The 21,551-nt window shown below is 44.7% G+C and overlaps 2 protein-coding genes across 2 annotated transcripts; one reads left to right on the top strand and one right to left on the bottom strand.

Moving 5' to 3' along the window:
• Window positions 1–365: 365 nt before the first annotated feature.
• LRRC52 (leucine rich repeat containing 52) lies at window positions 366–5,645 on the bottom strand. The gene is made up of 2 exons (XM_063344180.1): window positions 4,127–5,645; window positions 366–830 (listed from the first exon to the last, which is right to left on the bottom strand). The coding sequence occupies exons 1-2, from the start codon at window positions 4,749–4,751 to the stop codon at window positions 574–576; spliced, it is 882 nt and encodes a 293-aa protein (XP_063200250.1). The 5' UTR covers window positions 4,752–5,645; the 3' UTR covers window positions 366–573.
• A 213-nt stretch (window positions 5,646–5,858) lies between these two features.
• On the top strand, window positions 5,859–21,292 carry NUF2 (NUF2 component of NDC80 kinetochore complex). The gene is made up of 13 exons (XM_063344033.1): window positions 5,859–6,014; window positions 7,767–7,841; window positions 8,956–9,032; window positions 9,721–9,782; window positions 10,714–10,811; window positions 11,313–11,386; window positions 13,271–13,367; window positions 14,321–14,383; window positions 15,149–15,286; window positions 16,216–16,356; window positions 17,188–17,363; window positions 19,208–19,343; window positions 20,342–21,292. Exons 1-13 carry the CDS (start codon window positions 5,892–5,894, stop codon window positions 20,489–20,491), a joined length of 1,410 nt encoding a protein of 469 aa, XP_063200103.1. The 5' UTR covers window positions 5,859–5,891; the 3' UTR covers window positions 20,492–21,292.
• Window positions 21,293–21,551: the final 259 nt, after the last annotated feature.

Genomic DNA, 21,551 nt, shown 5'->3' with positions numbered 1-21,551 from the left:
TAACAGGGATGAAAGCAAGATCCCGTGGGGTCCCAGGCCCCTGAAGTCCTGGGTTTAATCCCTTTGCTCACGTACCTGCCCTTCCACAGCAGAAAGCTCTTGGATTCCCTGGGGCTCCAGTAAGCTATCTAGGCTGGTCCCAATAAGCTCTGCTGGGCTTTCTGGCCGGAGAGGGCTTGGTGACTTCCCTGGCTACAGCAGAATGCTGGGGCCTGTCCCATATCCCGGGTCGTACCTCTTCCAGCCTGTCTCTGTGACAGGACTGGCCCCAGGCTGACCCTGTTTTTCTGTGGTCTCACGGTAAAGCAGGAGTGTAAATGCCTGGCACTGCGCACACCCCTCATCCCCAGAAAGTTAATATTTTTAACCAATGTCCCAAGTCCCAGTGGAAGAAGACAAGTGGAGGTAGCACAGTGAGTGAAACTGGAGCACAGAGACTTTTCTTCTCTTGCAGTTTTATTTCACTTCAAAAAAACCCAGCATCTAGAATGGGACATAATGTGGGAAATTGGGCAGGAAAGGCCTGCCTTCAGTTCCCATGACGGGCATTCAGAAAGATTTGTAGGGCTGATCCTAAGTGACTGTGTCTTCTTCCTCCTCCTCCTCTTCCTCCCCCTTTGAAGTGTGGAGTTCGTAGATGACGGCACAGATGCCAGCCAGCCAGGCTGCCGTGGTGCCGGCAAAGAATATGCAGAAGCCAACGAGACACAGAAAGACGTAGTCTCGTTTGTACAGCTGGGTCAGGCAGGTGAAGTGGAGCTGTGCCTCCGCTGCAGGCATTTTTAGGGCACGCAGGCCTTCTGGGGTGTAGCAGGTGATGTTGTCAGCATCTGCAGGGGGAAAAGCAGAAGCAAAACTCTCTTGCCTGTGTCTTAAGCCTTAATGAACAGGAGTCCTGCCAGAAAAATGACGGAGGAGTTTGCTAAACTCCTGAAAAGCATCTATGGGCTTCACACCTCTCCCTCCGTGGCTTAAGTAAAATCAGACAGGCAAACCCTTGCCAAACCACAGTTGCCAGGGTGCCAGAAAGATTTCTGTGGTCTTGCCTCCGTAGGAAAATATTGCCTGTCAGATTATGCCACTGCAGCAAACTGCTGTCCCTGCACTGTTCATCTCTGCTGATTGAGTACTTTTATTTTAGTATAAAAGCGCATGTGTGGGGTTTTTTTTTAATCTCAAATACCTTCTGAAGTGATACAGCCTAAATTATACTGGAATAATGAGGCTTGCGTGCATTTGACAAACTGCTGGTTTGCAGTTAGGCATAGCCTTAACCTGCTCTGTGAGAGAGGAAGAGGAAACTCATCAATGATTCAGTTCCACTAAAATAACAACTATACCCTGTGGTATTGTAATATACATGGGGATGAAACAGATGCTGGCTTTTCCCTCTGAAGTCAGCGAAGGCAGAGTGTGGTAAAAGCACGGACTCCTTTTGGTGTCCGTAGAGTTCTGCGCAGCATGCTCGCCGCCATGGCCCTCTCCTTCCCCTGCAGGTTTTGAACTCCCTGGACCAGAAAGAGTTACTGTGCTAGACACGGGCTGGTCACTGCTTGATGCACCGGCTGGATGGATCTGAGGAAAAGGGAGCAGTGGAAAGGAAGCTACAGGGGATTTATATTATATTACATCACATATATCATATATTACTGAGTGATATAGCTGCAGTGGTTGTTCATGCTGATGTGTCTCATTGTCCTGAGTATAACCGGAGAGGTTTTATCTCGCCATTACCCAAATCTATCTAGACCTGGGCAACTTTATGGCAGCACCTAGATGTCATGATCCAGCTGAGCACAAAACACCGGTGCCAAGGTCTTCTGTGAAGCAGCAGCAGCTTTTTAAAGGCCAGGATGGTGATCTGCTTGCTGCAGATTTCAGGGCTCTGTCCCAACATCCCTTCACACAGGAGCTGTTGTCTCCTGTAACAACCCTCGGTTTGGGGCTGCCTCGTCCCAATGAAGATGCCTAGAGGCAGCCGAGTGTTTGTGATACAGGGTGTCCAGCCCATGTACGTTTACCGGCAGCGTGAAAGCTTTGCGCAGCCCTCACACCAGTCCCGAGAGCCACACGGCCTCCTGCGGACTCGCCCACAGCATCTCACCAGGACACAGGAAAGCCCAGCACAGCAGGGAAGTGGAGCCGCCTCCGAAGGCTCCCTGGTTTCTTTGGCTTTCCCGTTTTCCAGAGCACGGTGCAGGGATCCATACTTGTTCCCCCAGTCTTTGCTGCCACTGCCTTTCCTACTTCTAGCCTCCCAAATTGCCTGCAATGAACTTTATTCTCCTGTTCCAGGGTTCAGTGTGTTACCTCCAATCTTACTAAGAACAGCGCTAATTTTACACTGTTCCATAACTGCCTGTAACTTGTATATGGAAAATAAAAAACTTTACTGCCTATAGGGAGCTTACTACATCTAAGATGACACAGATGTCCTTAATTTGGTTCTGTCCTAACACCAGCTTCCACTTGCCCGTCCCTTTTCTCCCCTCGGGTTCTTTTGGGGCCCTTTTTTATTCAATGAACAGGCTTTCTCAAACAATTTCTCTTTTGCAGCTCGCTCTCACCATTGTGTCCTGCATTACTGAAACCCAAGCTTTCTTCGTTAGCATGTGCTCTGCTGTGTTCCTTTTCAGTTCAGAAAAATCGAGTTAATGTGCTGCAGCTGCAGAACAAACGTTTGCCCTTGGGACCAGTGTTTTTCTGGGAAAGGGAACTGGTGATTACCCTGCCTCATGAACACTCGGTGTCCACGGCCCAGTTGTCGAATCTCTCAATATGATGGGAAGCAGCTGATTTTGGGATCCCAGATGATGTAAGGAAAGAAGTCGTGGAGACCCTGGTTTCAAGAAATGGCTTTTACTCAGAAGCAATTTGCACCATGCTGCTGCAGCCCATGGGACTCAGTGCTCACCTCCACTGCACATACCTTTCTTATTTTAGGAAACTTAAAATAAAAGAGAGCCAATTTGCTCTGGGTTGCCGGAGGAAGAGTGGGAACATATGGAATCTCCCAGTCCTATGGATACAGACGCTTTTCTGAGCGTGACTTGTGTTCTGTTTCGCTTTGACGATCAAATGTCAGCTGGGACCCAAACCAGAGCTCCCATGGGAACAGCAAAATGTCTTTTTCTGACTTCTGAGCATTCAGTCACAGCCTGATAGAGAGGATCAGGCAAATGTACCTGCTCTGAGGGCTGAGGAGCACTGTGAGAACTGGAGGTTGCAGGATTTGTAATTTTTATCTGTCCTAGCACAAAAGCTGCTGTGGTCTTAAGGCAAGGGACATTGCGTTCACTCTTCATGGACCGAAATGGGTCAACGGGGAGCAGGCTGTGATTGCAGCCTCGTGGAAGTCAGCAGCTAAACTCTTGCTGGCTTCCACATTACCCGAATTATTCCTGGATACCCCATCAGTGAGAGACGAGAGCAGAAGAGGAGCTGCCTGGCCTTCAACCCTGCTTCGTTTTCAGCATTGAGCAGAATTGCTGTAGAGGTTGCACAAATGAGGGCTGCCTGCCAGGCACGTTATGCAGTAAGAAGCTAGCGGGAGGTGTTCAAGGTGAAGGGGACGCTGGCCAAACAGTGGAGAGCTCAGGGCTGGAGAATTTGCCCCAAGCAGGTCAGAACGGAGGCAGGAGACTATTTCCACAGAGAGAGGGGGGTTAACTGACCGTTGCGGACATGCTGGTACTGCAGCAGCACCAAACGATCAGAGCAGATGGAGGCAAGGCAGGAAATTTAGAGCAGTAGCTTTCCCAGTGCAGATCTCCCCAGGGCTGTGTTGGGCTCCTCGACCTTGGCACTGGAGCCACGGGGTGCTGTGACTCACAGGCACAGGGACACCTCCTGAGGCTGGAGCCAGGGGTTTCAGAGCAGCAGCAGCAGCAATGTCCTAGCTACAGGCTATGCTTCCCTGACTGTCCTGAGTCTATGGGTGGAGTGTGTGTAACCCAACTGCACCGATCCGTGTTTTGTACAACACCAGAAGGTGGGACACAAAGTTGACATGCAGTGGCACAGCGCCATGAGTTGAAGTTTTGGGAAAGAGAACAGAAGGCCCCCTCTGTTCCACACAGATCTGCAGGAGCAGGGAGGAGACAAGTGCTGCTCACACAGCCCTCACCTGGAAAATGAACGTTGCTCTCTGTCATCCAGGTGATGAAGTCCAAAAAGGAACAGTTGCAGTGCCACAGGTTGTCACTGAGCCCCAGAAACCTCAGGTTGGGCAGGTCCTGGACAGTGCTGGTGTCCAGGAATGTTAAGCCCGTCCGGCTCACATCCAGGTGCCTCAGCCAGGTATTGTTGGCAAAGGCATCCTTCTCGATGGCCACAAGGTTGGGATTGTCTGAGATCTTCAGCACCACCAGGCTGAGGAGGTGTGAGAAGGTGCTGAAGGTCACCTGTGTGATGTTGTTGAAGCTGAGGTCCAGATAGACAAGCTTGGCCACACCAATGAAAGTGAAATCCAGGTCATCCCCCAAGAGGTTCTTGCTGCAGTCCAGATAGACCAAATCAGCCAAGAAGCTCAATTCCACCGCTGGCAGGTATGAGACGTTGTTTGCCGCCAGAATCAGCTGCCTGGTGTCCAGCGGGATAGCCACAGGGAACTCTTGCAACTGCTGCCCTGTGCAGTTCACTTCCAGGTACTGACAGCTACACCTGCTCGGGCAGTTGATCCTCTCTGATGCCATCCCCATCCCCAAAAGAAACATGAGGGTCAGGGGCCGTGGTCTACCTGGAGGAGACATGGTCTAACACCTTCCAGGCCGTTCAGCCCTTTGGGGACTGTGAGCAGCCCTACGCAAGCTGCGTTACTGTCACGGCCATGCCGAGGTGTCCGGCTGCAAGGCTGTTGGGAAGCACTTTGTGTCCGTGACTCACCTGACTCCTTGGCAGAGTGCCTGTCTGGAAACTGAGCCCAGTTTCTACATCAGCAAGTGCGGAACGGTGGCTGGAGCGTCTCCATGTCGCGCTCGGTGCCAGATGACACCTCTGTGATGGCAAGGGCTTAGAAAAGTGCTGTGACCTCGCTGGCCGAGCGGGCACTGCATTCAGCTGAGTGGAGGCGCAAGGAGGCACACATAGGGTGCAAGGAGATGTGCATCGGATGCGAGCATCAAAACTGTGCAGGGCGGGTGTGAACAGTGCAATTTTGGCCACAAATGGTGTCTGCATCCAGGAGATGGTAATCTGTACTGATGAAGCACAAGAGCCCTGTGCAATGCAGCGCTGGATTGGCTTTCTCTCCTTTCGGGAGGCAGGAGGCGGCGGCTGAGGAGGTTCTTCCAGAGGCATTTTTACCGAGGACAAGCTTTTCCAAAGCGGCATCAGCTCCCTCTGCCGACTCGCCGCGGTGTTCCTCCCCCTGCCCGCCCCTCTGCAGGAGGCCTGCCCTGCCCTGCCGCTGACAGACATGCTTGCCCCCAGCCCCTGCAGCACCGCGAGCCGCCGGCCTGCCGGCGGCCTCCCAAAGCCCAGGCGACGCCTGACATGGCGGCGGGAGCCGCGGCATCCCACAGCCTGACAGGGGCGAGGCCGGCGCCGCTCCCTCGGCTGCGACAGCCCTGAGAGCCGCGCTGCGGGCAGCGAGGGGAACCCCGGCAGCCCCCGCTCCCCGCCGGCACCAGCCGGGCCCCGCCACTCCTCCCTCGCCCCGCTCCCAGCGCCTCAGGCGGCCCCGCCCCTAACGGCCAACGGCCGCCGCGCGCGCGGGGGCGGGGCGGAGCCTGCGCAAGCCCCGCCCCCTCCGCCGCCGGCGCGGTCGCGGATAGGCCCTCGGCCGGGCTGCGCGTGACGTAGGCAGGGGCGGGGGCGGTGCCCGCCAGATTCAAGCCGCGGCCCGGCCTGGCGCGGGGTGGTTGGCGGCGCGGCTGTTGCTTGGCGCCGCCATGGAGGCCATGACGTTCCCCCGCTACAGCCCCGACGACATCGTCAGCTACCTCCGCAGCCACGTCCTGGGGGGCGCCGAGGCCCGGAACCTGGTCAAGGGCGACGTGTTCGGCAACCCCAAGGTGGGTGAGGGGGAGGGCGTGGCCCGCGGAGCCGTTCTCGGGGCCCCGCCGCTCTCGAGCAGCTCCCTGCCCGTCGTGGAGGAAGGCCTTTGCGTGCCCTAGCGCCAGGAGTTTTCTTACTCGTCGGCTGGTTTCTGGGGTGATCTCTCCCTCCTCGGCTTGCACCCTCTCTGGCGGTCAGCAGCGCCTTCTAAGTGACTGTCCTGGTTTGAGTGATACAGGGCTATTTCTTCTCTAATGCTTGAGAAAATGACACCTTTAGAAGACTCTGGTGTCTGAATTTGTGAAAATGTTTACTTTATAGCCAGCTACGGTATGTGGGATTCAAGGCCTCAGTGTTTGCGAGCCTTGCCAGGTGCGGGGATGAGGCGAAGCAAGACCCAGGCCCTTGACCCAAGCTGGCCAACAGGATTATTTCATACCATGACCATCGCATTCTATATAAATTAGAAAGCTTGCTGTGTAGTGCTCTCTGTCCCTTGATGGCTGTGATCCAAAGAACTTCTTGCCCCAGTGCTGGAGCCTTGAGCCCTTCCTTTCCTCCCGAAGCCCCAGCGCTCGCAGTGTCCCACACTTGCCATCCCCTGCTGGGAGTGCACGGCTTCCTGCTGACAGAATGGGCTGAGTATAGTCCTTGTGTATTTTATATTGGTATCAGGATCAATATTGGTTCTTTAGTATTATTAATATTAATTACTTAGTGTTATTCTATTAAATCTATTTATATTTCAATCCTTGTGTTTCCTTTTTTTTTTTTCCTGATTCCCCTTCCTGGGTGGGGAGGGGTCATTGGATGATAGAATAATTGTCTAAACAGCAGTAAGTTGTGGGTTTCTCAGACCACGACAGTGAGGTGATCAGGGTTTTCCAATGTGGCAGATTAGTCTCACAGGGGTTACAGGGTTAAACCTAGAGCTTCTCCTCTCTCCAGCTTGAGAGAAGCTTGCTCAAGCCTCACCAGGAAGGGGGGTGGGTTCATAAACAGACAAACATGAAATCGGAGTCTGTCCTTCTCAGTTCTGTGGGAACTAGGTTAAAATAGCTGCTGTGTTTGGCATAGTGTCATAGTTTCAACAGCTTAGTTGATCAACTAATGCCTTTAAAGCGATCCTGTAAAAAGCAACCCCTCCCTGCTTCACCCCCTTTTTTTCTTGTATCCCTCTGACCATTAATGCAAATTTGCAGTGTCCCCAACAAAAGAGAAGTGGCTTTAAAGCTGATTTGATGCCTCAGTGTGATGTCTTGTGCTGCTATGCAAGTCCGTGTGCCTGCTGAAGGAGGAGGCTGGCCCTGCTCATGTAGGGAACGATGGGATGATCGTTTTTAGGAAGCAAGATTGATTTGAATTCATCAAGGATTAATGCTGCAAATGAGTAACTGTTTGGTTTGTAGGTATTTTTTGCCCCTCTATTTTAATAACATGATGAAGGGCACTCTTTGCTATGGGATTATAATTTCTGTGACCACTTTTAGATTTTGGTTTCACTTGGTTTGGAAACTGCTCAGTGAGCAGCAACATAATGAAAAACATATAGCTGTAAGGCTGTCAGACCTCACTGCTTTCTCTTATAACTGTATTATGAGATAGTAATGCTTGAACTGCAAACTATTGGAAAGTAAAACTTGTCAGTCTTGGTGGCTCAGTGAAACTGGTCTTCATGTGTTAAAGGCAGAACTACTTTTATGGCGTAGTCTGGAAGCCCTGAATAATCAGTTGTATGGAATACTGGTTCATGTCCTTTCTTATTGCAGCCTGAAGTTTTACACATGATTTACATGAGAATCCTGCAGAAGGTATATGGAATCCGCCTGGAGCATTTCTACATGGTACGTCTGTAGTGGCAGGTGTAATGAAATGTGAAATGAAAAAAAATTGTATTTAACAAATTAAACGTTGAAGTATCTCTCTCTTATCTTCTCACTAGTAAATGGCAAGTAGCTTACTGTTTTGTATGTTGTAATTGCATGAATAGGAGCTTAGAAATTCTGCCTCTATTGCAGAAGACTTGTGTGTGAGACGCACTATACCCATGGGCATTTGCGTTCAGGGAGCCAAGTAGTCTGTTCACTTAGGCAGCTTCAGCTCAAGATACTTGAAGAAACAGTGGTTTTGTGGGTGTGCTGCCTCTGGTTTTCTTTCTTTTTTTCTTTTTTTTTTTTTTTTTTAATGTGGAGATAAGACTCCCTTCTCCACTGCAGGAACTAGTGGGCATGAAGAGGAGTCACTTACCACTGTAGGCTGTAAGGGAATGCTCTGTGCAGAGCTCTCTCCTTCTGTGGTTAAGCTGTGAATTCCTTTCTTTGAGATACTGCAGGTACCAGAAATGTCTGTAACGTCTGGGAGGGATTGGACAAGTTTATGAAGGGACACTATCTCTGGCCTTGAACATATGTTATTTTCTTCTTGGGCATCTGTCTCTGGCCATGGCTGGAGGAGGGTCACTGCTTAGATGTCAGGCTGGTCTAGAAGGAAATTTAGATGTTGCTTTTAATGTTTGATCACATCTATGAGGTTTAAGATATCAGAAAAGGTGACAGTGCACCACTACCGTCTCCTTCTGACTTCTTCATAAAATAGTTTAGTGTGTGAATTTCAGGGTGTTTAAAGAAAGCTTTTTGTTGTTAGGTGTGGAATTCAAGACTGTCCTTCTGCACCAGTTTTGAACAAATTAAAACAGAGGGTTTAGACTGAATTCCGGAGTTTGTAATGTTGCTGCTTTAGTTATTATTGACTCTTTATATTTTGACCAGCCAGAACTGACTCTTAAAATAGTCTGCTGATTAACTTGATGACATTCTGCAACCTCTAACATGTCTTCCCTGTGGGTGGGGAGACAATCCTCAGTGTGTTTAATCTATTTAAATTATCTTATGCTGTGGAAACAAACTTGTGTATTTTTAAGTATTCTCTACTTATGCATTGACTCTCTTTATTCTTTAGATGCCAGTCAACGTTGACATCATGTATCCACAGATATTTGAAGGCTTTCTACCTGTTTGTAATTTGTATATTCATATGTAAGTAGAAGATGCTGTGTATGTTCAGTTGCTATTCCTTGTAAAGGTCCAGTTTATTAGAAGTAGTGGGACTTTATGCCTTTTCGTTGATGGTGCTTCCACTGCCTGTCGGCTCTGAGCAAAGTGAAATTTGCAGATACAGGGGACAACAATCTTTAATAGACTAAAATTCTCAGCAGGCAGCTATCCTGTCAAAATGAACGTATTGACTAAATAATACAGCCTCACCAAGATGGAGCACAAATCTATACTTTGAATCACTAGAGGGTCATCATTATATCTAGAAAAGGGATCTTAAGTACCTGTTGTATAAATTTGCTGTCTGAATTCTAGGTAGATATCTGTTGGAATGAGGTCAGTGTTAGACTTTAAGCTTTGTTTCAGTTGTAAGGGGAGAATTGGCTAACAGTTAAGTGTAGAAGTTCCCTAATTAAGCTGAAAAATTGTTCTACAGGCAAGTATTTTCTCTATAGAAATCTTTGCGAGATGCTGTGAGAATACAAATTTTTAATGCTGATCTGTGTGTGGAGTTCTACTGTGTTATTCTCCTGAGACTTACTGTTGTTATGTGCTTGCTGTGCATATGCTCTGGGATGAGAGGACAAGATCTGTTTTTTGGTAAACAGATATAATACAAAAACTGAGTAATAGTCACTGCAGACAAGGTTGTGTTTTGTTTTCCTTGCAGGGAGCGCTTACTTCCAGTGTGCCGGATTAATGATTTTCAAATTGCTGATGTTTTAAACCCAAGTAAGCAAGTGCATTGTAATCTTTGTTTCCTGGGGTGGTGGGTGTCATTTGATATCCAGGTGTCTTTTCTCATTTGGCATAGACAGATGGGCATCTAGTATGGAGAACTGTCCCTGGCTTCCAGCTACTCTTCTGACCCTTGCTGTGACCCTTAGACAAGGTGGTTCTAACGAGCAGTTCTCCTTATTCCTTATGTAGGCTATCTAGTTAAATAACTGAGGGGAGTTTTGAATGCTGTGAGTCTGTTGAACTGCTGGTCTGGAGAGTGGACTGTGCCGTACTTGAAGTAGCGTAAGAATAGATGGTAATAAAAATTATCCTGGCAATTCTGCAATGCTATAGGACTTATTATGCTAATGCCTGTATAGGAAGCAATTGAATTTTTGCGTCACCCTTTTCAATACCCAGCTGTGGTGATTCGTATAACACAAACTACTTCAAAAACGATGTTCTGAAGAATTTTTTTCACTTCTAGCTCTGACTTGTCTAAGACATTTGAGGCCTTCGTAATCATATTTCACAAAGTCTGCTTGAAATAGAGCCAAAAAGTCCCTGTAGTTCAAACTGCTGTCTCTGGTTAGCCTGGTAGTTACAATGAGGCTCTGTCTTCAGAGTTGTAGTTGAAGATTGACACTCTTTCTCCCTGACTTCTGTTTTAATGGGAGGCTGTATTTTAATAGTCTTTCTCCTAGATGCCATTTTAACTTGTTAAATAGCACAGAATTGCTAAGACATTGTAAATTTGTAGCTCGGTGCTAGTTTCTGTGTAGTCAGTGAGATCTTTGCAAGGTGAGCAGGGGAAGAACTAATTGAGATTCTGTTGTTTTGTTATTTCTGTCTCGTCTCTGAATTATGTTTTACCCAACTTTTTCTATGCGATTGCAATGCATGTGGAAAGCAGAATAGTGATGACTTGCCATTCCTATTTCAGAAACAAAGAGGACAGCTCGTTTCTTGAGTGGCATTCTCAACTTTGTGAATTTCAGAGAGTTACGGCGTGAGGTCTACTTGGAGTTACAACTGAACTATGTAAGATTGGGTACTCCAGATACCTACTTCAGTATAATTAAGGTTAACCTAGAACTGGGAGCATACAAGTTGCGGTTTAACTGCATGTTTAAATAACACACTGGAATCTTAAATGTAGCCTTGACCTTTGTAAAGCCCTTAAGAAACATGTAAATTTATAAGGGTGGATGAGCTTGTTGGTATCGTAAAGGGTTCTGTATGACCATGACGAAGTTATTACTTATACTATTATCTTAAACTTTTTCCAGTAACTTATTTGATAGTTTAGCCTAAGCGAAGGTTTGACGTCTTGTTTTGAGAAAAGATAGATGTAACAGTCAGTGGGCTGAAGCTAGAATTGCCGGTGGCTTCTCTTCTGAATATTATCAGTAGTTCAGAGATGGTGCATTTTGCCACATATGAAGTAATATAAAATAATAATGAGCAGGGCTCTAATAAAAGCCCAGAGAGAAATGATATTCTTCTAAAATAAAAAAAATCATCTCAACATTTAATTTCCAGAAACTGGCTATGGAGAAACACCAACAACTGGAGACCGCAAATCGGGAGGCAGCAGTGAAGCTGGAGAAACTGAAGTGAGTATGAGGAGTAAGCGCTGTGAGGTGTGCGACTTGACTTGGCTGACTTTCCTGTTCAGTGCATACAATCTGGACAGGCCGGATCAATGGCCCGAGGCTAATTGTATGAGATTCAACAAGGCCAAGTGCTGAGTCCATCACTTGGGTCATAACAACTCCATGGGGTGCTATATAGGCTTGGGGAAGAGTGGCTGGAAAGCTGCCCAGCAGAGAAGGACCAGGGTATGTTGTTTAACGGCTGTTGAGTATGAGTCAGCAGTGTGCACAGGTAGCCAAGGCGGCCAACAGCATCCTGGTTTGTATTAGAAATGGTGTGGCCAGCAGGACTAAGGAAGTGATCATCCCCCTGCAGTTGGTACTGGTGAGGCCATGCCTTGAATATTGTGTGCAGTTTTGGGCCCCTCACTACAAGAAGGACATTGAGGTGCTGGAGCAGGTCCAAAGAGGAGCGACGAAGCTGGTGAAGGGTCTAGAGCACAAGTCTTACGAGGAGCGGCTGAAGGAACTAGGGTTGTTTAATCTGGATAAAAGGAGGCTGAGGCGAGTCCTCATCGCTCCCCACAACTACATGAAAGGAGGTTGTAGTGCAGTGCGTGTCAGACTCTTCTACCAAGTAACAAGTGCTAGGACAAGAGGAAATGGCCTCAAGTTACACCAGGGGAGGTTTAGACCGGATAGTAGGAAAAATGTCTTCACTGAAAGGGTTTTCAAGCACTGGCAGAGGCTGCCCAGGGAAGCGGTGGATTCACCATACCTGGTGGTACTTAAAAAATGTGCAGATGTGGCACTTAGGGACACTGTTTAGTGGTGGACTTGGTAGCGTTAGGTTAAGGGTTGGCCTTGATGGTAAAGGGCTCTTCCAGCCAATAATTCTATGATTCTATATGGGGTGTCTAAACAGGAACTGGGTAGTTAAGCTATGTGATTTGACAGAATTGTTTGTTAAATACTGGAGGAACTTTTCATTTGGGTGGACTTGAATTCTCCTTTACTCCTTGTCTGATTCTGTTGCTGGTTAGCCTCCCTGGGAAGTAAGCTGGAAAATACAGAGATGTTGCTGTCGAGTTGTGCTCGGAGTTACAGAAGTAGCTCTATTGGCGTTAGGCTAGACGAGTTTCTGGCAGAAGATAAAAACGTGACTGGGAGCATATGATTGCTTTGAGAGGATACTGTATTTTGTGTGTTGGGGACTGTGGTGAAACTTTTTGCTGTTATAGTTGTTTTTTAGTGATATCTCTTTATCTCTTCAATAGCTGCAGGAAGCCCATCTTTAACTTAATAGATGGGTAAAGTTGTCTTCCTTAGTTATTTGACATGTTTGCCCCATTCTCCGTTTCGGGCCATTTAGTCCTACTGCCTGCGTCTTTGCACCATTAAGTTTTGTTTTTGCTAGTGGATAATAGGATGAAGAGATGGCTAGTTTCCAAGATAGCTTTCAAAACAGAGAGGTTTTTTTCTCTGATAGCTACTCTTGGTATGTGCTAGACAGGAGGCTCTCTAGCTAGCTATAGGTCTCCCCTAATACAAGCTGTTTCTATGGCAGGTAATAGTATGCAAACTTCATAAATGAAAAATCACCACAAAAATGGGTGGAAGTGTTGTTCTTTTGTACTTTCCTTAACATGATCTTTAAACTTAGTCATCTGTTATGCTTCTCCCACTTGTTAAAATAGCTCTTTAGGTTATCCTTCAACTACAAAACCTCACAAGCAAAGGAAAATAAATAAGACGTTTTAATTTAAGACTGTCTTGTCCTGATTACTAAAGTTACTGGTTGTAAACTCTTTGGAGAGAGTGATTGTTTTATCTACTGTACTCTGACCTATGATGATCCTGAAACTGTCCGATATATCTTTTTTTTTTTTTTTTTTTTTTGCTTAGCACCATTCCAGTTGAACATCAGGCAGAGGTCAGGCAACTGACAGAAAACATTCGGGAACTGGAGCAACTACTAAGGCAGGACTATCGTCGGAAACAAGTATGATCTCGTGTTATATTTCTCTGAAATGCTGCTATGGCTTCTGATCAGGGGTGTTCCTTGTTTCTGTTGACTTTGTTCCCCTCCTCCTAACCCTACAAAGGATAAAGGGGACTTTTCTGATTTAAAACAAAGGTCTTTGCAACAAAATGTCTAACCCCTAGCATCAACTCTTCATTTCAATACAAGGAGTGTGAAACGTACTTGAAATCGGACTTATATATTTGGCTCTTTCTTTTTGAAATGCATTACTGCAATGACTTGAGAGATGCCTGTGTTATTGTTCAGAATTGTGAGCATATTTTTCTGATTTTTTTTTTTGGCTTGGTTTTCTGCCTGAATTCAAAGAATTGGAACTGGAGGTGAGCCATGGCAGGAAGTAAGGTCTTAGAAAGGTCATTCAAGGGAATGCCTGTCAAAAAGAGTAGGGTTGATGCAGAGATAACTTTCCAGCAATGGCAACTTGCATCGAAGTTGTCATAGGTAACCTTCTCAGCTGTTTTGGGAATTAAAAAAAATAAAAATAAAAAAATCTGTGGGCTTTTTTTTGTTACGTGAAGTCCTGTCTGTACTATTAACATTATTACCATGTGCTTGACTTCTGTGTTATTTGGGACCTTGTATTAACTTTTTTTTTTCTGAAGAATGCTGCCTCTGGTGAAGAAGGTTGTGTGTGTGTGTATAATGCTGCCAGGGTCAGTAAGAATAGTGGTAGTCTGTCTCTTATCCCTGTTCCCAGTTAGCTCCTGCTGGCTGGTGCTCTCAGTGGCTTTTGTGACAACGTTCTCCTTCCCTGTCTTTTAAATCTTACAGATTGCAATTCTGTCTGCTAGTTCTGGCACTCCAGAGAAACCACAAATGGGATTTCTCTTGTAGACAGATCTGTGATAGAAGGGGAAAGGCGGTAGCAGTTGTGGAGATGCTTATTTAAAGTTTGTTGCTTTTTTTTTAAGACAGCTTTGCAAGAAGTGATTTCACAAAAGAAGTCAGATATTGCAGAGAGTACCCGAAAACTGGTAAGTATACCCCTGTGTAGGTATAGGCTATAGCTTACATATCAAATCAACTAACAGATCATGCTCCTTTCTAGGACCAAATTATTCTTGAATCTAGGTAATGTTCAGGTGGTGATTATTAGTTTTAAAAAATAAAAATGATTTGGCTTAATTTTTTTTCCTCTCCGTGGAAGCTTTACTGCTGTAGCTTGTTTTGTTGTTAACTTTAAATACCCATCTCTGCAATGTAAAATTCTGTCTGTGTTTAGGAAGCTGATCTGTTAAAGGGCAAGACATCTGGACTTGGGCTTACCTTAAGTGCATAGAATGGTTGAGGTAGCCACTGACCTGGTGGGGACAAAACAGGAGGTTTTTGAGAGGTTACGCAGGAAGCTTGTGGCTCTTCTACCAGGTGGATACAGCTGGCTCTGAAACCCTGCAGTGACGGCCTGGGCTGCCCTAGGGTGAGGGGTTCTGAAGGAGCGAGTTGCTAGAAATGTGTATTAACTGGAAGGATTTTTTGTGGAGTACTGTTAAATGTTGTTCTTGTGACTTGGTATTGCACCTCTGTACGTGTGTTCAGGGAGCAAAATGGACTGTTAACTGCTTTGATTGGGAATGTTAATGCTGTTCAGAGGAATTTATTTTAAAAACAAACTTCCTAATGAGGAATGACTTGCAACAGAGAAAAGAACCTGTCTAGTAAGATCCTGGCAAACCATGCGTCACAATTCCTCTTTGTTCACCTAATTGCTAATATTGAAAGTGTGTTTGTCTCGTTACTAGAATGAGCTTAAAGTGACAATGGCTACTTTGAAAGAAGAACAAGAGCAGCTGAAATCAAAAATTGTGGAAAGTCCAGAGGAACTGAAAAATTACAAAGAACTGATGAAAGAGACTGTTAAGAAACTTAAGAAATCTAAGGTGAGGTTTTCCTCTGTCTGCACAAGCAGGTATTCTATTAGAAACAGCACGTCTTACTGAACTGTCATCATCTACAACTGCTCCTTGAATGGCTTGTGCTTCTGGTAAAAAAAAATCAACAGAACAGTGGTTAGTCTGAAATGAAATCACAGCTTCAGAGAAAACTGAAGATTGGTTGTGGGGGTGTGGGGGTTTTTTTTGTTTGTGTTAGTGGCTTTTTTTTTGAAAAGCAGGATTGCAGTCACTGCTGCTTTGTCCTTGATGAGTAACTGTTTATTTGTGAAACTAGGTGTAGAACTCTTGAATCTATACTATACCTGTCTGGCTGTTTGCTCTCGAGATGACAATATTTTGGCAGCTCACAAATGTCCTTGGATTTAGAACACATGCTTCATAGCATCTGTGTTATTGTTCACTGTTTCTGGAACTGATGGCTGCCTCCACTAGTAGCTTGAACACTGAGTTCCCTTCCTAGCTTTTTTTTTCTGTAACGTCCAGTCCTTAAATGTTTGTAGTTCATGATCGCTCATACATTAGTGAAGTAACTTTATCTCCCTGGGTATTTTTGTTCCAAAGAGGTAAACTTTATCACTTTAATTGCAGACATCTGTTTTTATGATGCTTTACATAACGCCTGTTTTATCAGTATAGAATTTCTTCAATGCATAACGCTATTCTGTCCTGAAAGCTTTTGTGACAAGCTAGTTAGTTCAATGTAAAACACTTGCATGTCACTCTTCCCGTGCTTTCCAAAACGATGCGTTTTTTTTTTGTAAACTCAAGTTCTCATTTCGGTAACTACTAAATATTAATCCTGGTGTATGTTAACCAATGGGGGAACAAGTACAAAAGTCAATAAGCGTTAATACTATAGAAAATAACTGCTGAACTCCAAAGCTGTTTTATTAATAGTCTTTTTCTTCCTAAAGCAAGAAGTTATTGAGAAATATGAAAGTTATAGAGACCTAGTGGAGGTTCTGCCATCATGCCAACTGGAGGTGCAGTTGTATCAAAAGAAGATGGAAAGACAGGGAGCAAATGTGGAGAGACTGGCCAGTGTATTATCAGAGGTTTGTATTATCCAAGTTAAATCTGGTTAAGGAGAACTTAATGTCTAAGCAATATAGGTGATCATCAGTAAATATCTGTATTTTGAAAGTTCCCATCTCTCCTCTGTCCCAGAAAGAAAGAATTTGGGTAAAACTCATTCTTAAAAACACCAGTAAAGCATAGCTGCTGCTTTGCTGCATGCCACTAGCTAATGTACTATTGACCACTTCCAATAGTCAAAGCCTTTGTTGCCATAGAAACCTGACCTAAAATAGTGTGAACTGTCTGGGATTGTTGGTAGGAAATGATGGAAGAAGAAAAGTGAGATCCGGTTTCTTCTGCCTAGAGAGCAGAAACTAAGAGCAAAAATTACTGCCTCAAGAAGAGTAGTGTCTTAAGTGCCTTTAATGTACTGATATTACTAAGCCAGCTTTTCCCTGATGAAATGTTTGTCACAATACAGTACCTTAATACTTGCTACTCAGTTTTGGGAGAATGCAATTGTTAGGAGCGTTTGAAAAAATGCTACGCAGTCTTTTGGGGTATTTATACAGTGTATGTTCAAGTTACCCTTGGCTAAGAGCTCCAGCAGCGCTCATAGTAACTCTTTAAAAATCCTTCTAAGTGGTGGGATCTTGTCCACTTGGATGTATTTAAAATCAGATAAAGACTAGGGAACTGGGAGAATTAGTTGGCAATCAGATCTTCAAAAAGCGTGAAGCTGGTTCTAATCTTAATAAACTCACAGGGTATGTTGTTTTGCTTATTTATTTTTATGTATATATATAGAGAGAGAGGGCATGCGGGTGGTTTTTTCCTGTTTAACTCACTTCCATACTTATGTACTCTAGGTCAGAAATCTGGAGGACCAGCTTGAGAGTGCTCAGATAGAGCTGAAAAAGGGGAAGACAGATGAAATGTCCTTAAAGAGACTGGTCACTGCAAAACACGAGAAGCTGTCTACAGCTGAAATAAGGATAAAAAAGAAGCGTGAAGATGTTGAGCAATATAAGCACACTGTATTTGAGTATGAATGAGTTGACATTTCTGCCTGATGCTACTTTATGTCTTCGTTATGCGCTACCAAAGTTTGCGTCTGGTACAAACACGTAGCTTAGCAGTAAGAAGAAAATGAGCGATGTGGGATAGCTTTGTATGAAGACCAGTAATGCTGCAGGCAGGGACTTGGGGTCTCAAATCAATAATTGCAATGTGACTTGACAGCAATTCTTTTATTGGAGCACTAATTTAATTTATAATGCTTATTCTTGATTCTTTTATCTTCTTAAAGAGAATGTCACATTGGGATAATTTTCCAACTTATCAGACTTCAACAAAGCCCCATTTGCCTTTCATGAATTTTTCATAATTTCCCTTGCCACTTTTGCTCATTATCAAAGATGTTCAAGACCCATGGGGAAATGGGGCTTGTATCTCAGAGGAGTATTATCCTGACATGATGCTTCTAAAACAAAAGGAAAAGTGTCATTTGATCAAAGCCTCTTAGCCCATCTTCCTTCCTACGGTATGCTAACGGCAAGTTGCAAGGCAGTGTTTACAGCACAGCAGGCGTCACTTCTGCAGCAGCAAACTGCAGCATTGTGAGGTCGCGGCTTCACTGAGAATTAGAAGTGCTGAACTGTTATAGAGAAAGCTTATTATATACGATTTTTTTTTTTGTATGTGGATAGGAAAGGCAATATGGAAAATTATTGGCTGGGTAGATTAACTAAGACGGGAGAGAGCTTTTTCTACATTGCTGAGGGACTCAGCTAAGATTTAGTCATGCCGAAAGGCTTGTGTGCTGTGTAGAATGGCAGCAAGATTGGCAGGCTTCCTTTGCTCCTCGTTTAGTGTATTGTACCAGCTAAAGGAGATTAATTAAAAGCTACTTTTCCTTCCAAATGAGAATGAAAATAATACAATCAAATGCTCCTTTGTATTAGAACGTGCTGCCTATTTATCTGTTTTTAATGTGTTAGATGTCTTCCTTGAGTGATAAAACTAGACGCTTTGATAAGCAAGAGGGGAAGGGAGGTAACCTTGGTTTGAAAACAAGAGGTTTTGCTGGTGAATAAGAGAATGTGTCCTGACTCCTCCCTTGTGGTAGGAAGATGTAAGTAGGCTATAGCTAAGTATGAGTGATTTCAACCATTCTTTAGAGAAAACAGCTGCTACAGTTCCAACTGTAATTATTATAAAATGCTTAATATAAACTGTTAGGTGTTTTTTGCACTTCAAGTCAGAGTAGATCTCCAGTTACCCCACCGACCCTTTGCTGGTTACACGGCAGCGCACAGCTGGAGCTATCCGAATCCACCTGTGAGCTGGGGAAGCGCTATTTGGCCTTTGGGATACAGCCAAATGATGGACTGGAAGTTGCAGATAACATACATAGATGTATGGAATTAGAGCCCTAACGTGTTGGAAGGGGATCTGAGGCTCAGGAAAAAGTGTGACACTCAGTTATGCTGAAACATCAAGTGCAGCTATGTGGCTTTTCACCTGGTCCAGTGGCTGGCCTTTAAGGAGGGCTCTCTGCTGACACCCTGTGCTGTGTTAGGCAGGAAGATGCAGCGTCCACCTGTCTGTTGGGTTGGTTCCACTGGAGTCATTTGAGTTGCCTTGATTGGCAGCAGCTGAGGATCTTCAACATAGTCCCCTAACTGCACTTTGAATTTCACTTCTTGTACCTAAGTTGTTCTAATTTCAGAATTTGACGAATTTTCCAAGCAAGTAAATTCTATACTGCGTTGCTTCTAGAAGCTGTTAGTTTCATGCTCATAAAATGCAAGCTTTTCTTGTGGTTAAGTTTAATCTGGAATTAGTCAAGTGGCTCAGTACTAATTTTTTTTTCTCTCCCATATTTAGACATTGTAACAGAGTTCAGGAGAAGAGGGGTGCTGTGTATGATAAAGTGACGGCCATTCACAAGGAAATCCAACAGACAAGGTTCAAAATTCAGCAGCTGAATGAGAATGCTGAAAAAGAAGAAATGAAAGCCAAGGTGAGGGGTTTTCCTAAAGGAATTCAGTTTGGTATTCTCAAAACTGATTTTTAACTTGGGTTGTGTGGATAAAGGGACGCTTATTGGCCCTAAAAATGCGTAGGCTGCGTAGGTGGTGGTTTGGTGGCTGGTGGGAGGGAGAGCACTTCTTACTTGTGGTTCCGCTGGTTTGCTAGGCGTTGTGCTCATCTCTGCAGGCTGTATAGGTGGGCCTGCAGGAAAAGGGGGCTTTGCATACCCGAGGGAAAAGACTCTGGAATGGTGTGATTGCCCAGTATTTTGGGAGGTGAAATTAAACCTGTCTTCCCTTCTGTGTCTGTAGCAGATATTATGCTAGTTCCATGATGTCTGTTTGTGTATCATGGCACTTCCAGCTCTAAGCAGTCAATTTTTTTGGTCTTTTTTTGTTTGGCCCCTGTGACCTGACCTGTGACGCTTAAAACTTGTGTTGTAATGATGAACAGTACTGTAATCTTCTCAACAGTCTCCTGCAAATACAGGACCACTTGCATGTCACAAACCCTCTCTTCCTGGGGCTTCAGGAAGGTGACTGTCTATCTCAGCTTTGGAAAGAGGCAGAAATCCTGATGGACTGGGAGCAGGGGATCACAGTCTGCCACTAGCATCTTGTCCTATCTGTTCGTTACCAAAATACTGTTCGTGCTGGAATGATAATGGTAGAAGTCGCAGTGGCAGAGATCTTGGTGACACAGGTTAACACAGAATGGGGCAGCAGTAGTGTGAATACTGGGCTAGTGCTGGTGTTTGACCATCTTAGTAACTACACAGAATCATAATATTGGGATTTTGCATGGCTGTTCCTATTCTTCTGATGTTTCTTCTGTTCTGTGAATGCTGCCTCTTAAGCGAGGGATTATGTGCCTTTGATAGAAGTTGAGACCACCAGACCACTCTTTAAGTTTATCCTTATAAAGCATAAATACTAACTGTGCTGATGGGTTCCCCTCCCCCCCACCCTCTTTATCTCCTCTTTGTAGGAAATATACCTAAATCTGAAGGCTGGGTTGGAGAAGCGTCATGATTCTCTCATTAAGATGGCGAAGAGTTATGCTGCCTCAAGAGAAGATAAAATTGCTGAACTGAAGAAGGGGCTGCTTAAAGTTCAGACTCCTGGAAGTAGTTCTTAGACCTGTCTTCACTTGTATTCAGCTTCGTTATGTTTATCCTCATACCTGAATTGAAGAACTTTTGCTTTGGATGGGGGATGTATTCCAGGCAAAAGCCAGCTTTCTCAAAAACCATGTCAGAACACATTCAGCTTTCTAGACAGATCCTGACGTTGTGAGCTCGCTAATGTGGATAAGAAAACACTTGGTCTAGCCTGTTTGTTTTGTTGCAGTCAGCATCTGATTTTAGTGGTAATAACGCAAGGCTTGCTAACACCAAATTGCTTGACGTTTAGACAGAATCCTGCTTCTTGTAGAAACCGTTCTGCGAACTTTTGATCTGGGAAGACCTGGCACGTTGGTCTGGCCTGAATGGACACGCTGTTCAAGATAAGTCAGTAATAGGTGATATTCCACCACCATTATTCAATTAAGAATAAATCCTGATGGAGCAGTAGCATCCGTGTAAATGCCAACTTACTCTCATCACGAATATTGGTGACTGTAAACACTCAAGAGTATCATTTTAGTTAACAGTGCAGTACCTCTAGATGCTTGAACTCCTTGTTTCTGCTCTGTGGGGTATTGAACCCTCATCTGTGTTTATTAGACAGTCTACGTTTGGGTGCTTAGTCCTATAAAAACATTATATAGATGAGTATTTTGTACCTTAACTTGTGATGGCACTCAGTTTGCCACAGCGTTTTTAATAACTTCCAGAAATAAAATGTTAACTTTTAAAAGCCTTGATATAAGGATATTTAACCCTATTTCTCTTATGTCTTTTTCCCTCCCCACTCTCCCAACTGACCTGGCGCATAACATTCCAATTTAAAAAATTTTGGTTTGTACATTTGTAGGAATATGTACTACTAGAAGTTTTTTTTATAATAAAGGGAGGAGGACTCAAGACTGTATAGATAATGTATTTCTGTGTGTGTTTTTTTTTAATTCCTCAGCTTCTCTTATTAGCCATGGTGCTAGCAAGTCAGTTGGGAACAGCCGGTGATCATTGCTTCTAAAGCTCTTACTGAGGCATCAGACCCTTCTAATGTTTTCCTTTGAGGTTTTTTTTTTTTTT

The sequence above is a fragment of the Chroicocephalus ridibundus genome, chromosome 8 (genome assembly GCF_963924245.1).
Source record: "Chroicocephalus ridibundus chromosome 8, bChrRid1.1, whole genome shotgun sequence".
Taxonomy (NCBI): Eukaryota; Metazoa; Chordata; class Aves; order Charadriiformes; family Laridae; genus Chroicocephalus; species Chroicocephalus ridibundus.
This window is presented reverse-complemented; position numbering and strand designations above follow the sequence as displayed.